Genomic DNA, 15,713 nt, shown 5'->3' with positions numbered 1-15,713 from the left:
TAAACTAGATGGACCCGATCTTTTTCTCAACCTTATTATGTGACTCAGAAGCTGCACCCCGACATGCACATTGGTTTCCCTTATTTTGCAGACAAAGTGCTACAGTATTATGTGGCAGTGTTTTCTCTGGGGAACTATGCCAAAAGCTCTCCTTTAGTAAAAAAAAGGACCCAGAACAGCATTACGTCCATGGGTGCTTTCCGACTGGCAGCTCATTATGAGACAAGTAGCAGAGAAAAAAAACCCAAAAAAAACAGGGCAAGAAAAGGTAGGCCCAGATTACAACCTCCACATGTACATGACAAAACTTCTTACCCCATATCTTCCACATGCACATACATTATTTAACTAATCAGGTAATGAGCTGAGGTGGAATTCAAGCAATGTACACACTCAATAGCAACATCAAAGGTGGATTCTCTTCTATAATCAGAAGTCTCAATCTGAGTTCAAAGAACAGGAAGAATTTAGTGACAGCCAGAGTATGAATATGGTCTTTAAGAATATACTGGAGCCATGGTTTCCTGTGTTATAGTGGTGTCGTCTAATGGAGTCGCTTTCTCTATTCTTTTGTATAGGTTTTTACCGATTCCGATACGGATTTCTTTTGCCCCTTACTTATTTTTATATCGTTAGGTTTACATTTTGCTGACTATATGTCACTGCGGACTCTGAGGCATCCTACAAATAAACTATAATGATGGGGTGCAACAATTGCTGTGATTGTATTAGGGGATGGACAACATGGAAATGTGGTATAGCTGTGTAACATGCTGAAGTCACTATTTTTCCCCATAATCTGGAAAGGGGAACAGAACTCAGTACTCCATGCAGGGTGCATTTTTCTTTTTAATGTTATTTTTTTTCTTACATAGCATATCAAATTCCATTCATTCAAAGAAATACAATCACATTTACTGACCATTAACAACATTTAAATTCAGTGAGAAAAATCAGTTTCTCCTTTGTTTATTATCTTGTTACCAACAAATTAAATTAATCTTGCAACAGCAAATAGATGTAAAGAATGAACAGGGCTTTATTTCAAAAGAAAAACCAAGAAAAAGAAATGTTTTCCAAAGTTTTTGTAATGAACATCATTGTTGAAGACAAAAAGAAAAAAAAATGTTAGTTAGTGACGGCTTTGAATCTGGTGTTTGGACACTGTCCCTAGAAGATCCTAAAATAACAGCTCTTTCAATCAGCGTGGTTGAGGATACCTCTATCAGCTATTATATGCAACACAGTAAAAATGGACTGCCCATCACCGATGATTGAGGAACACTCCAGCAGGAGCAGCTGCACGTTACCACAATAAAGCAAACATTTGACCACACAAACATGGTAACTACTACACCCTTAGGATTAAAAATACATTTATATTTTATTGGTTAAACCTCTCATTCTTTTGTCTTACCCATAAACAAATAAATAATGTCATGTTGCAATGTGAAGCCAATTCTAGCAATATATTTAAAAACACACGGTATAAATATGTCAATTTCAAAAGTTAATAGGTTCTAATCATTTGTCTTGTGTTGTTCATTCCTTGTGATATTCTACTAATTATAAGCAAGCCACGACAAAGTGACTCGGCAAGATTTTAAAAATGGAGTAAAGCTTGGGAAAAAAAAAAAAAAAAGCTTACTGTGTACAGTGCTTCTGGCATATTTCTACCTTGAATCCCTGTTGAAGGCATATTGGAAACAGACTAACTATTCAAACATATTCCTAATACACAGTCATAGCATAGTAACTGTCAATAACAGGTTGAAAAATGCTGTGACTCTAGCAGCACTACTATTTTTATGTTTTTGTAAACCCCTTTAAAAGGAAAATCATTAAAATAGGACAGAATGAAAAACAATAAAAAGTCAATAGTTATACATCCATGAACTTCATGATGTGAGCACTAATAATTACTACATCCAGACAATTTAAGTGACCAACCCTTATCAGCAGAAGGCATGTTGCTGAAATATATTTCACATGGATATTTAGATATTGATGTATTTAAAGATATATATCTACATTATATACTGGAACATTGATCATGAAATTGCATCGCACACCCCCCCCTTTCAACCCCACAGGATAAAGAAAAGAAAACAAATCTCACAATAAGACAAAATAAAGCACAAATAATACTTAAACATTTCCCTGTAGAGAGATTTAAGAAAAAGAAAAAAAAGGGGTATGCCAATTCCACACAATGGACAATATTTGTTAGGTGTACAGAATTCCATGGGGCGGGCTGTCAGTCCGGTGTGGATTACCATCACTACCTCCTCTTTCCGACTCCGCTCTTCCCCGCTTTTCCACCACTGCTGGATTTGCTGGAGGATTTTGAGGTAAAGAGCCTAGTCATGAATTCAGAAACATCAGGTAGCTCAGGGTTGGAGTTCAGCATGTTCATGGATTGTTCCATTTCCTTTGGAAAAAATATGCATTTAGATGGGAAAGTGATGTATAATGAGGTCCTATGAGTTCACCACTTGTACAAACTAAGCTTATTTATTCAATCTGAATCTGCAATCTTGAAGAAGATTACTCTTACTCACCCGTCTCATTTCTGGATCACTAGTGTTCACAACTTTAGGAAGCAACACGAAGATCAGCAGAGGCAGGACCATCATCATAACCTGTACAATTGAAACAAAAGTTGGAAGGATTACATGATTTTTGCTATATAATTGTTTCCTCTTTCTCCATAAAAGTACATAAAATGGGTAAAATGCATGGTGAAATCTACAAAGAAAAAGCGTTAAGTAACAGAAATATATTCCAGAGGCAGTATGGGGATATACAGGGGGATGTGGGGGGATATACAGGGGGATGTGAAGGGTGTTTAGTACATTTAAGGCATGGTACTCTGAGTTTTTAAAAATCCACTTATCCTGAAGACTTTACACATACCCAAACATTGCTGATAATATATCTTGTACCTGTATTTAGAATAAGCACTGTATAAATTTGAAACATATGAATGCAATCTCCTGTCATAAATACAAATGTGCTAAAACAAAGTAAACCTATAAAAAGAGGGAATGTGAGGAGTACCCATCAGCACCATTAGTACATTCTACAAAATGACAACTAGGCAACATCTCCACTTTATCAAACCCGCAGTTTAGTAAATATACCCATCAGAGTGGCTCAAACTGTGAGGTTTATATACAAAATGGCTTGTTCAAATTAAGTGATGCTAATAAGATGAATATGACCAAAATATAATTCTAAACGATTTATCTCAGAAACAATTTACATGCTTTCATAGTTTCAAATAGGGTATTGATTTACTATGTTTTGGTATCTTATTTATAGAGGCATTTGACAACAAACAAAAAAAATTCCAGGATATTATTTGTTCGAAACTGTAGATCTCTTACACCACCATTTGTAACCCAGAATACGAGTTAGCTAGTAAGAGCGGATATGTTTTATCAACAAAAATACTAGGCCTCCCCTCAAGCTTTAAGAATTACCATGCCTATCTACTAAGTTCCTGGAAATAAACACTCTCTCCTCTCCATAGGAAATGATCTACCATTCTCTTTAGTCTAGCTAAATGCATGCCCGAAATCATTAAATAGAAGAGCATGGTGTAAGTACATCAATTTAGGTGACATTTTACAAAATCTGCCGCCCCCAGAAAGAAATAAAAAAATTAAACAATAAGCTAAGAAAGCAGAAGTTTTGTTCTCTTAATTACTGACTCACAGTATATACTATAAATTAAAAATGCAAACTAAAAACCTAGATAATTAAATTGCTCGTAGGAGGATGTTACAAGTAAAAGCTTCTGCTAGTACAAGGCATACAATACATAAAATAAATACAAAACACAGCTCTGATACTATGATGGAAGAAGAAAAAAAGTCTGACTTCATGGGCAAATAGGTTTTTATAAGCCGTCACCATTGTACGTTAAAAAAAAAAAAATCTCCTCTAAGTAGGAAAGATAGATTATGTCAATAAATTTCTGCCTTTTTACGGTTGCAGGACTAATACAGCGCTTTCAGTCGCACAGACTGTGAATAATGACCTAAGTCTCACTGGATAAGTACAGTTGCTGAGAAAGTCGTTACTGTACATAATACTGGTATAAAGAGCATCTTCTCATGTTAGACTACATGCACTTTGTTGGTGATCTTACATGCAGCAAAACGCAATGAACTCAGAATTACAATATACTGCATTTATTTTTGCAAGCATATTGTAGGGCAATAATAGACATCCCAAGAACAGATAAGTACAAACACCTACCATTGGGTTCATAAGAAAGTCTGTCCAGCCCCAGGTCTCTCTCTTAATGAAATAAGATGGAGGCCCAGAGGACTTCATCTGTAGAGGATATGGCAGACGAACTACCTCTGATGTTTTGATGTGATTTACATACCTGGCTCTGGAGAAAACAAAAAAATAAAAAAATAAATACAAAACACAAAAATCAACATTAATGTTAGTGTTGAATTTTATATAGTGCCTAAACAATCATTTCATATGACTATCCTTCTAACCAGACACTGTCACATCAAAATGTACTGTAAAGTGCTCACAAAGACTATTTTCCATTATAAAAGTAATGAATACAGTGCGGAAAAATAAAGAATACGTTTTCGTGGCCATTTTAAAATATAAAATAAAAACTACAGAATGGAGTCTTCACATTAACATTATTTGAGCTGTCTTGCATGAATTAACCATTCAAAACTGAGCTGAAAGGATTTTCTCCATCGTCATTTATATTTTTTGCAACCAACCCTGCACCACTGAACCTCTGCATGTTATACAGCATAGTTCTACTTACTAATGGCTAAGACCTCTGAGGGTCAGCTTGTTTTAAGAGCTCAGCGTCAAAAGACGAAGAGATGCAATCTATTGGCTTGAAATGGCAGCCAGCTCTTTAAATTGATGGCAAGGTTTGTCTAATCAGAAGGAAGCTATCCTTTCTAACTACAGTTTGCCGGACAAACCAAGAAGGCAGCATGTTGTCACCCACAGTCCTTCCAGTACGTACTAACACTGTCTGACTGAGTACAAAACATAACAGAGCTAATGATTCAGATACTCAGACAGTTAATGTTAGATCAACACGTTAAATGTAAAACATGAGAAGGTAAAATTTAATGTGTTTGTTTACTCAAATCCTTTTTATTTACAGGGCTTATGCTGGCCATACGCCCACCAATATCACAACTGGTGATAGCAAATTGGCCCAATATCTGTGAGTGGCCACAAAACAAGCTTATCGTAAGAGATGGATTGCTTGTGGACACCATCATGAATCTTGCTTGCAGATGACCCCTATCAACCTTTGCATGTGGACAGCTGCCGACCGCACTACTAAGCCCCCAGTGACCCAGTCATCCAATGGCTTGGCCAATTTGACCACATACCTCCATCATTTTTATCTTCAATAACCAGCAATGGTTCCAACAACCTGAAAGCTTGAAGCCACTAGGAAAGTCTTCAAATACAAGAATTGTTTCTGAAACTACAGGTAAAGGATTGAAAGGGATGTCTGTTAAGGCTTGAAGTATTAACTTTCAAGTCCCAAGGAGGAAACAGATTATTTTGCTTTGGTTTGAGATTTTTCTAAATTTTCAGATAGTCAAATCAGCCCCACAAGAGTCGACCTAGGAATGTTCACAGAGCAGCTTACTTGAACCTAATTTGTACTTGGTTGAGGTATCCACAAAAGCCATCTTTAAAAAAAAAAAAAAAAAATACAATATTCTGAGCAGTGGTGAAAACAAAGGAGCTCCCCCCTCTGATTTCAGGCTATTAGACCTAGTACCTTTTAGTCTGTGCAGGTACAATGAATCTTGCTTAAGGAGTTCAAGTTTCAGTGGATGCCTGAACTGTAAGCTGTACTGATAATTTCAACAGATTTGTGAAATATCTCTTGGACCAGAATGCAGCAGTTATGATTCTGCAAGCCCCTGATTAGGAATGTTCTGAACCTAGAGAATAAACCTTAAATACTACATTTATATAGTGATTTTCTCCAAACAGGACCGAAGTGCTTTATATCTGTACATTCCATACAAAAAAAAAACAAAACCATGATACAAATTAAACTTATATAAAAGGATTAATAAACTACAGGAAAGAGCTTTAATGAAAAGCTTCGGTAAACCGGTCACTAGTCTTGAGTCTGTCTTTGCAGATTTCTAGAATGGGGTCCTCATGGACTGTACTAGGTAGAGCAGTGTTGGCTAACCTGTGACACTCCAGGTGTTGTGAAACTACAAGCCCGAGCATGCGTTGCCAATATATAGCAGCTTTTTGCTGGAAGGTTATGCTGGGACCTGTAGTTTCACAACACCTGGAGTGTCACAGGTTACCCAACACTGAGGTAGAGGGTTCCATTGAGTAGGAGCTGCAAAGCTAAAAGCTCGAGCACCAAATGAAGTATGTGAGATCTAGGCAATGTTAGTAGTCCATCTGTGGATCGAAGAGAGTGAGTGGAAGCCACTTTAAGTACACAGAACTGGATATGTAGGGCTTTGAATGTCAATAAACCAATCTTGAAACAAAGTCATCATCTTACAGGCAGCCAATGAAGGCAATGGCGAAAGGTGTTCTGTGGCAGGAATGTGACTGGTTAGTCAATAGTCTGGCCTCTGCATTTTGTACCAGCTGCAAACAGTGATGTTCTTTTCCTAGGAGTATAGGAATCATAGTGAACAAGATATGAACTGGCTGACCCTGAACTCAGTCTTGAAAAAAACCTTAAAAATCGCTACACTGCTTTCAATTCAGGTATTTTTAAATTAAGTCATTAGCGATTCTATTGACAAGCTCACACAAAAAATTTTTAAAAACTCAATTGAAGAAATAAATTACCTATTGTGACCGGATGGACAGAAGAACATTTGGCTGTATTGTATGTATGCCATCAGAGGCACGGTATTGGCCTGTTAATTAGGTTCGGGACTATTTAGCCTTCCATGGAGGGCTGCCATTTCATCACTGCTGGTCTCTTGATAAAGTCTGAAAGACTTCAAGATTTGCGTCTGGATCTCCTGCATTGGGACTATCCTCCTGGCCAGGGAATTGATTTTTCCCGAATTGGGACATCTTTGGAGTGATTCAGATAAGCTGTGCTTTTATGTTTATAATGTACAGACATTCTTAAATATTCCTTTTAATCATATTGGCAGTTCTTCTCTGCTATATGCTTCATATCTAATATATTCCTGGTACGCCTATACTGATACTGAATAGTATAACTGTAGCTGTATCAGAACCTACTACACTATAGTACCCCTTTTTTTTCTGAGTTCTAGTTCATGCTGAGACCTGGTGCTGTGATATGAGAATAAGATAGACTTTTCAATCATCTCCCACAAAATTTATATACATCAGATAAGCTTATCATTTCACTTGTGGTACAATGCCATATTGAATTAGAAATTGAGAAAATATTTTGTGTTACATATAATGCAATGTTTGCGGTACTTCTGTTTCGTTTTACAGTATGAGCTTCTGCACTTACAAATAAGTGCTCAAGATAAGGAGTTGCCTACTGTATGTGTTATTTTTGATTGATCACTGGTTGGTTATTTTGCACTTATCACGTGTTATCATTTTAGTGCCTTCATTGCTTACCACTTTTTCTACATATATTTATTATTTATATACACACACACACACACACACACACACACCAATCCAGGCTGAGCCATGCAGCTTGCACCTTTATCAGCCACACACACACACACACACACCAATCCAGGCTGAGCCATGCAGCTTGCACCTTTATCAGCCTGGAGGAGTTTCACACTCGTAGCCAGAGGCAGGGGGGATCCATGAGCTGCCAGGGAGGGTTGGGCGCTCAGCCTCCTCTCCGCCTCTGGTGCAAAGAAGTCTAGGGCAGGAGATTTATCTTTAAAAGTCCTGCCTAGCAATGCTTCCAGGGGCCCCTAGTACCAGAGGGAGAGTGACCAGGCCCTAGGGCAGCAGTCCCCAGCCTTTCCTAGTGGGTAACAGCTGTGATGACATAACTGGTGTTACGGTAAGCACCCAATAGTGCCTTCAGTGGCGCGAGAAACACATATGTGGACTGTCAGATGTCTCAAAAGTCATGCAACAGCTTCCTGTAAGTGAACTGGGTCCCAAACACTCAAACATAGTTACTGACCATGAGCAGGGATTTGAGGCTCTCCGGAAATTTATCTAAATTTGTCTATGAAATTCAATATAAATTGTGAAAATAAACGAAAAAGGTTATATATTTTGCATTACCTTTGTGCCTGCTTTATTTTCACATATTCCAACCACAGTTTGCCATCAAAAACACAGTATATTACCCTTTTTAAACAGTTAAGTACAAACTGTGCATGCAAGCAAAACGGCAAAAATGTTGTCATTTGTGAACAGGATCAAAACTTAAAAACTTCCTAAAACTGAATTAAACGTTAAGACACAAAGCAATTGGTCAAGTCAAGAGCTACAATACTCTAATGGCTTGCACATTAAATTGATTTGTACCCAAAATGTAAGCAGTTTGATTCGCTTAATAAATTGAAAGGTGTTGGACTACCACCAGTGGATTGCACCAATCAATGCAGACAGCCAAGACACAATGTGGCAGTTCCTGGCTAAAAAGAGTCACATAATAGCCTTACGTTCACCAATATGATGCACTCTTCAGCCAGGAGATCCTGCTACATCCATGTCCACCGGCTGATGATGTTAAATGATGCGATTGGCTGTGGTTACACAAATACATTTCAATATCTGTCTTTGTACATAAATACAAACTCATATTCAGCACTGTAATATGCTTAACAGAACATGCCAGGTTCAATAATGACAACTATGGTTTAAGGGTATCCACCCCTTCTCAAATGTTTAACTTTTTATTCACCTCAACAATTCAATATGTGTTTTTAGATAATATAATCCATCAGCTTCACATTTCTTACCTCTAAAGTCCTGAAAGATCATTGTTCTGGCATGGGCTCCAACAAGCAGTTTTTTTGGATAATGGGTGGTGAAAGCTAACTATAAGGGTTGCCGAGACATAGCAAGACCTTATTTTATTTGATCAGTATTTAAAATCGGTGTCTCAAACAATGTATTTACTTCTTGACAGTAAATTATAAAATAATCAGGGTACATTCCAATATACCTACCTTGAATGTTATTTTCAGTTGTTAATATCTGAAAACCGTATTTAAAAATAGCATAATTGTTTTGTTTTTTTTTGGGTTAGTTCCCACCATTGCATTTTAAATTGTAACACTGTTAAAAATACTTTATCCAGGATTGTAAAGATTTTAAACTTTGTTTCATAAATGCTACAGGTACAACAGTTTGTATTTACCCAATTTCCCAGCGCACTTGTGAAAAAGCTTTTAATCAATTGCAAGTGTTGAACAGGCTATATTTTAAATAAAACAAATGAAAATGGCATGGGCAAAAATGATGGCACCCTTAAGCTAATATTTTGTTGCACAACCTTTAGTGGCAATCGCTGGAAATTAAGCATTTCTGTAGCGCTCAATGAAACTTTTGCACCTGTCAACAGCTAGGTTGGCGAAAACTTCCTGAGCAAACTGCTCTACCCATCTCAAGTTTGACAGGTGCCTTTTTCCAAACTGCAAGTTTCAGCTCTTTCCATAGATGTTTGATAGGATGCAGATCAGGGCTCATAGGACACTTCAGAATAGTCCAATGCTTTCTTCTTATTCATTCATGGGTGCTTTTAGTTACGCAATTTGGGTCATGATCCTGTTGGAGGACCCCATGATCTGCAAATCAGACAGAGCTTTCTGACCACTGGGCAATATGTTTCGCTCCAGAATGCCTTGATAGTCTTGAAATTTCACTGTGTCCTGCACAGATTCATGGCACCTAGTACCAGATGCAAAAACAGCCCCAAAAGATAACCAAGTCTCCTTCATGTTCCACAGTAGGTATGGTGTTCTTTTCTTTTCAAGTTTAATTTTTTTCACCTGTGAACATACAGCTGATGTGACTTGACAAAATGCTACAGTTTGACTCTTCTGTCTAAAGGACATTCTCCCTGAAGCATTGTGGCTTGTCAATATGCATTTGAACAAATTTAAGTCTGGCTTTTATGTTGTTCTTTCAAAAGTAGAGTCCTCCTGAGTCTTCTTCCATGGACCCCACTGTTGCTCAAAAAGCGTTGGATGGTGCGATTAGACACTGATATACCTTAACCTTGGGGCTCAGCTTGTGTCTCTGGAAATTTTCCTTTTTCTCTTTTCCTACCATTCTCACTATCCTTCTGTTTAATCTGGGGGTCAATATTCCTATTGCAGCCACATCCAGGAAGGTCGGTTAATTTCCCATGAACTTTAAACTTATTAGTAACATTTGCAACTATAGTCACATGAACCTCAAGCAGCTTGGAGATCACCTTCTACCCTTTAACTTTAACATGCTTGACTATCATTTTCTTTCTGACCTCCCCAGACAACTCTCTCCATTGCTTGCTCTGGTCCATGTTCAGTGTGGTGCACACGATGCCACCAAACAGCAGAATGGCTACTATCCCTTTACATAGGCTGAATGACTAGATGATTACAAATTGAAGACGTGTGTGATGCCGATTCTAGAAGGCAATCAGTTTGAAATATCACTATAATCCACTAATTTATAAGTGGTACCAACAAATCTGTCCAGCCCATTTAAGAATATCTTTGGAGAATAAGCAATAATTTATAATTGTACTGTTTCTTTGCTTTATTCTATGACATACAAAAGACATGCAGGAATATATGAGCCAATAGCTTTTAAAAAAGGAGGAATGAAGTATTGTTTCAATGTGCTCCAAGGGTAACAAATTTGTCCACATCTGTATATAGTGTCCTGACATAACAAAATACAGCACTTATATACCAGGAACCTGGAATCTACAGACTATAATGGACTGAGAAATACCAAAATTAAAATTATTTAAAAGCTGGTATATATATCTAACATTAGCCTAAAAAAATATAGACACCAACTTTTTAAAACTAAGAATCCTTGCAAACAAAATAGTAATAAATATTAAGAAAATAAGCCTTCTATTTACTATAAATATACAGCATAGGAATAAAGGGTCTAGAAAGAACACTCAAAGGTAAAAGTAGTTACCTCATTTTACCCTTGGATGTGATATCAACACGGACAGGTTCAAAACGATAAGCTGGAGACACAACTTCTACCACATAGGAACCAGAAGGAACATCATGAACCATAAAACTTCCATCAGTCCTATATATAAACAAGAAAGTAAACTGAGTAACTAGAGATCATTAAAACTTGTAATCACCTCAATTTCAGCTATACAGAGTATAGTCAAGTGCAAAGTAACAAAGATTTTATATAATACTGCAAACGCTTATTGTCACACTTTAAATTTATAAAGCAGACTCATGGGTGAAATTTCAAATTTAAACAAATTATTTTTTTAGATGTTAAGGGGCATATTTAACAAATCATGATAAGTGCACAATAGTGCACTATCATAAAAAACCACAAAAAAACGTCCCTCTGTGTCCACCGCATATTTAAGAAGGGTGCATCGCAGCAGATATCGTGGATATCTGCTGCTTTGCATTCCTTTTCGGGAGCAGTCACCATTCTACAGTATGGTGACTGCTCCCAACCGCAATTTAACAAGTTCCGAAAAAAAGTTGTTTTCGGTAACTTGTCTTGAAGCTGGCGTACATGATCATAATTGTCAGATTACAGTGCTGTCAACTCTGCTCCGAAGAGCAGAGCTGGACAGCGCATTTGTGGGGGGATCACATGATACCTCCCTGTCACTCACCACTCTCTCTGCAACTATAGTTGCAGAGACAGAGCGGGGATGTTTTATTGCGCATGTGCAGTTTTTCGAACTGCACATGCACAATTCCAGTGTAAAGAAAAAATGAAGAGGACCAGGAGGAGATCCTGAGACAGCGCGTCCCGAAGAGAGGGGCAAGTGTGATTTTTTTTTTATCACAGAAACAGCAGTTTATTGGAACTGCTGTTTCTGTGATCCATTTTTAATAAATTTGAGAAATAGTTAAATCCTTATCCATGCGATAAGGATTGATAACTATTTTTCATTTTTGCCGAACATTGATAAATGTGAGGTATTATTATAAGCTAAATAAGCATTGTATTTAATTAGGAAAAAAAGTATAGTTTCCATTGCTTTGTTCATGGACTTTTTATTTTTATTTTATTTTTTAAACAGTGTAAGGCTTTAAAAATCACCTTTCTAGTGTTTTTCTAAAGCCTGATAACATGAATGGGTCTGGTACCTATTAGTTCCATACGGCCAATACCACCTGCATTTTGGATGCTCTATTTACTCTCATCCACCATGGGTATCCAGACAAATATAGCTTGTAGTAACCATTTCCTATAAAACATAACTTAATTTGCCTAGGAAAGCACTCCTGAAGGATAGGCTACAAAGGCAATTTATTAGTTACTATCTAAAATTGTTAAACAATCTCATAAAGGATTACTTATTGTGAAACTAATAACTGTGTGTGACCTCCCTGCAACTACTTAACATAAGTTTCTGACCATTAGTTTTGGAGTAGTTTTTGACGTTTTACATAATTAAGTCCAAGAGGTTATATTTCTAGGCAGGAAAAGATTGCCTTGCTTCTGGACTACCCCAAGATTCAACTTTTGATGGTGTGGAAGCGGATGGACATAGGGTAAACCCACTCCTATTCCCTTTTGAAATGCTATTTGAATTCTACATTGGAGTACGCTCCTAGAAGCACATCAGAATTTGTATATTGTTTTAAATATTCTAAATAAAACGGTATTATGCTATGATTGTTTTCTGCATATATCTCTTATCGTTGGAGTTTTGTGTGGAAGAAAATTTTGGATGTACCATCAGATGGTTGTGTGATGAGCTGTGCCTAAAGAAAGCGTCTTGTAAGCGTTTACCCTGCGGGGACCCCTTCACGTGGTTATTCACATCAGTTGTCCACATAGATCACAATTGGAAGAGGGACTAATCATCTGAAGGCACTTTAAACATCTATACACCTGTTGGGACTGTACTACTCTGTGTGTGTATTATTTTATGTGTTACAGCTATCCATATATGCTGGCATTCCACTGCATGTGATTCCTTTAGCACCGTGAGTTACACTTTTCTGTTATATATTGTCTATTTAGGGAGTTGGTGGCTCCTTTTGTGTACCTCGGGCAGCTGTTTGGAGCTACATTAGCGCTCATTCTTGATCTTTTAACTTAAAAGCTGTCTTCTTTTTTTTGTGTGCAGGGTGGGTGGAATATAATGCAATCAATTGCACACACTTGAACTGGCTGTACTAGAATTTGTAAGCAATTAACTGAATCACATAAGTCACCTGCACTGTATTACTGTGTTTTTAACAATTCAATTCAGTGCAGGAGACTGCAAAATTCAGTCGTACACACGGGAGCAAAACATTATGCACCAGGTAAAATGACCCAAAGCCATGTTAGACGTAAGGATCATCGGTCCAAAAATAAATGTAGACGTCTTACCTCAAGAAACCGACATGTTCCTCTCCGTCTACTAGGACCCGGGCCCCACTCACCCAGTCTTGAGGCCGCACCCCAGGCACCACAGCCCTGCCCTCTACCTTAAACTTGTCTGCCAAAGAGCCTGGGCTTAATATCTCCGAGTCCGCTGTACATAGCGACACCAGAGCAAAGAGAAACAAAGGAAGGCAGCGCCACCTGGAACCAGAGAGAACCATGACTGGTGAAAGAGCACAATCCGACACTTCTCGTCCTACACTTCCTCTTCCGGTCCGGATTTCCATCTGCGGCCAACTCTGAATACAATACTTTAGTTCGTGTTACACAAGGATGCACTCAGCGACGTCATAGCATTTCTCCACCTTAGAAGTCATTTTGTTTGATCCAATTGTCTCAACCTAAAGGGAAAAGTTGGTCTTCAAAAAAATGGCCGCCAGCGCAGCGTAAACGTAAGATAAACACCTGGTAGGATTGTAATTCATTTTTTTTTGAGACGATTGAACAGAGAACAATGGTTTATAGTTAATGCAGAATAGTAATTCAGATACCAGTTACAAATCACAAAGGTAAATCTACTTGTACCAGTAATAGCCACAGCAATGTTAGAAGGATCTGGACGAGAAGTACATATCTTACTATAACTCATACTTGCCAACATTTTTTTTTCTTTTTCCGGGAGATGCCGGCTGGGACGTGGGCGTGCAGGGGGCGGGGCTGCGAAATCGCGTCATTTTGGCTCCGCCCCCGTGACGGAATGACGCAAATCGCGTCATTTTACAGTGGGGGCGGGGCTAAACGCCGCGATTCCGGGTGAATCGCGGCGTTTAAACTAAATTTTTCCCCCTTCCTATCAGGGAGATTGCCACACTCGTCCGGGAGACTCTCGCAAAATGCGGGAGTCTCCCGGACAATCCGGGAGAGTTGGCAAGTATGCTATAACTGCTGTGTCATTCAGAGCTTACTTTATATATGCTCATGAGCATGACAATAGTTGTTGGGAGACAGAGAGGCAGTATATATATATTATATATATATATATATATATATATATATATATATATATATATATATATATAAACTATACAGTATATTCAAGCTTGGCACTCCTCAGTACTTGTATAGATGGTACAAAATATAGATCCCAAGTGAGTCGGCAATCAAGGCTTTCAATCAAACAGCTGTGATGAAAAAAAAGGTGTGTTAATCTGTTCTAATCAGGGAAGGGCTGGCAAATTTCAGCTGGGGAGGGGGGTTAAGACTCGACTCAGTGGCCTATTAGAAACATTTGAAAGGAAATAAAATGCAGGTGGCCCAGTGAGCCAGCCCAGGGCAGCCCACTATGGGACTAGCCCCCGTGCCACCCAGACCAGCCTGCCCCTGATTCTGATTCAACAATTCGGTTTACAACTTTTACAATGATGTCCCTGAGGAAAATTGTAAACGGAAACGTTGGGTCAGAATGGATTAAAACACCTTTTTTCATAACAGCAGTTTGACTGAAATCCTTGATTGCCACCTCACTTGAAATCTGTGTGTGTGTGTGTGTGTGTATATGTATATGTATGTATATATTTATATTGCATCGTCGAATCTTGCAAGTTTTGGATTCTATAGGTACCGCCCTTCACGGAGATTCTGCGCCATTTCACAGAGAGACACAGAAGGGGTAGCAGGATTCTTGGCAGTCTCTAGTGCAGTTGGGCAGCGTCATATCTAAAACAGAAAGAAGAGGGGTGGCAGTTTTCTTAAAAGTCTCCAGTGTCATTCTACTGAGTTATAGCACACAAAATCAGGAGAGGTCCCAGTGTTGTTGCCAGTCTACAGTCTAAGTGTGATTGCTCGATCCACTGCTCATTGTCAGTGCTGCAATAGAAATAATAGGGCTGTCAATGTTCTTAAAAATCTCCAGTCACATTGTACTGTGTTATTTTAGCTCACACAGTAATAGAAGAGGTGCCAGTGTTTAGTGCTGAAACAGAAATTCAAATATTAGGGCTGGCAGTGTTTTTAAAAGTCTCCACTCACATTCTACTGTGCCATAGCTAATACAGAAACAGGAGGGGTGGCAGTGTCCTTGTCACTCTCCAGTCTTCAGTAACATTGTTCTTGTCACTCCAGTCTCAGTCATTATAAAGCTAATAAAGTACTTGATCAACAAGTCCTACATAGTTAGCGGAATTACTTTGTTTCATTTCCTCCTT

General features: G+C 38.2%; 1 protein-coding gene across 1 annotated transcript; it reads right to left on the bottom strand.

Annotated features, from left to right (window-relative positions):
- Positions 1-831: 831 nt before the first annotated feature.
- Positions 832-13,893, bottom strand: EMC7 (ER membrane protein complex subunit 7). Its single transcript, XM_075193169.1, has 5 exons — positions 13,516-13,893; positions 11,119-11,238; positions 4,267-4,405; positions 2,562-2,642; positions 832-2,431 (listed from the first exon to the last, which is right to left on the bottom strand). The coding sequence occupies exons 1-5, from the start codon at positions 13,794-13,796 to the stop codon at positions 2,282-2,284; spliced, it is 771 nt and encodes a 256-aa protein (XP_075049270.1). The 5' UTR covers positions 13,797-13,893; the 3' UTR covers positions 832-2,281.
- Positions 13,894-15,713: the final 1,820 nt, after the last annotated feature.

Source organism: Mixophyes fleayi, chromosome 12, assembly GCF_038048845.1.
Source record: "Mixophyes fleayi isolate aMixFle1 chromosome 12, aMixFle1.hap1, whole genome shotgun sequence".
NCBI classification, from domain to species: domain Eukaryota; kingdom Metazoa; phylum Chordata; class Amphibia; order Anura; family Limnodynastidae; genus Mixophyes; species Mixophyes fleayi.
The sequence above is the reverse complement of the archived record's forward strand: the minus strand, read 5'-3'. Positions and strand labels throughout refer to the sequence as shown.

What these genes read in the sequence shown, in the direction of transcription:
- EMC7 (XM_075193169.1), bottom strand. Translation starts at nt 13,796, where the DNA reads ATGGAAATCCGGACCGGAAGAGGAAGTGTAGGACGAGAAGTGTCGGAT. An exon ending in ACATCCAAGGGTAAAATGAG is followed by an intron (nt 4,406 to 11,118) that starts GTAACTACTTTT and finishes TGTTTTCTCCAG; the next exon opens with AGCCAGGTATGTAAATCACA. An exon ending in ACTTTCTTATGAACCCAATG is followed by an intron (nt 2,643 to 4,266) that starts GTAGGTGTTTGT and finishes TCAATTGTACAG; the next exon opens with GTTATGATGATGGTCCTGCC.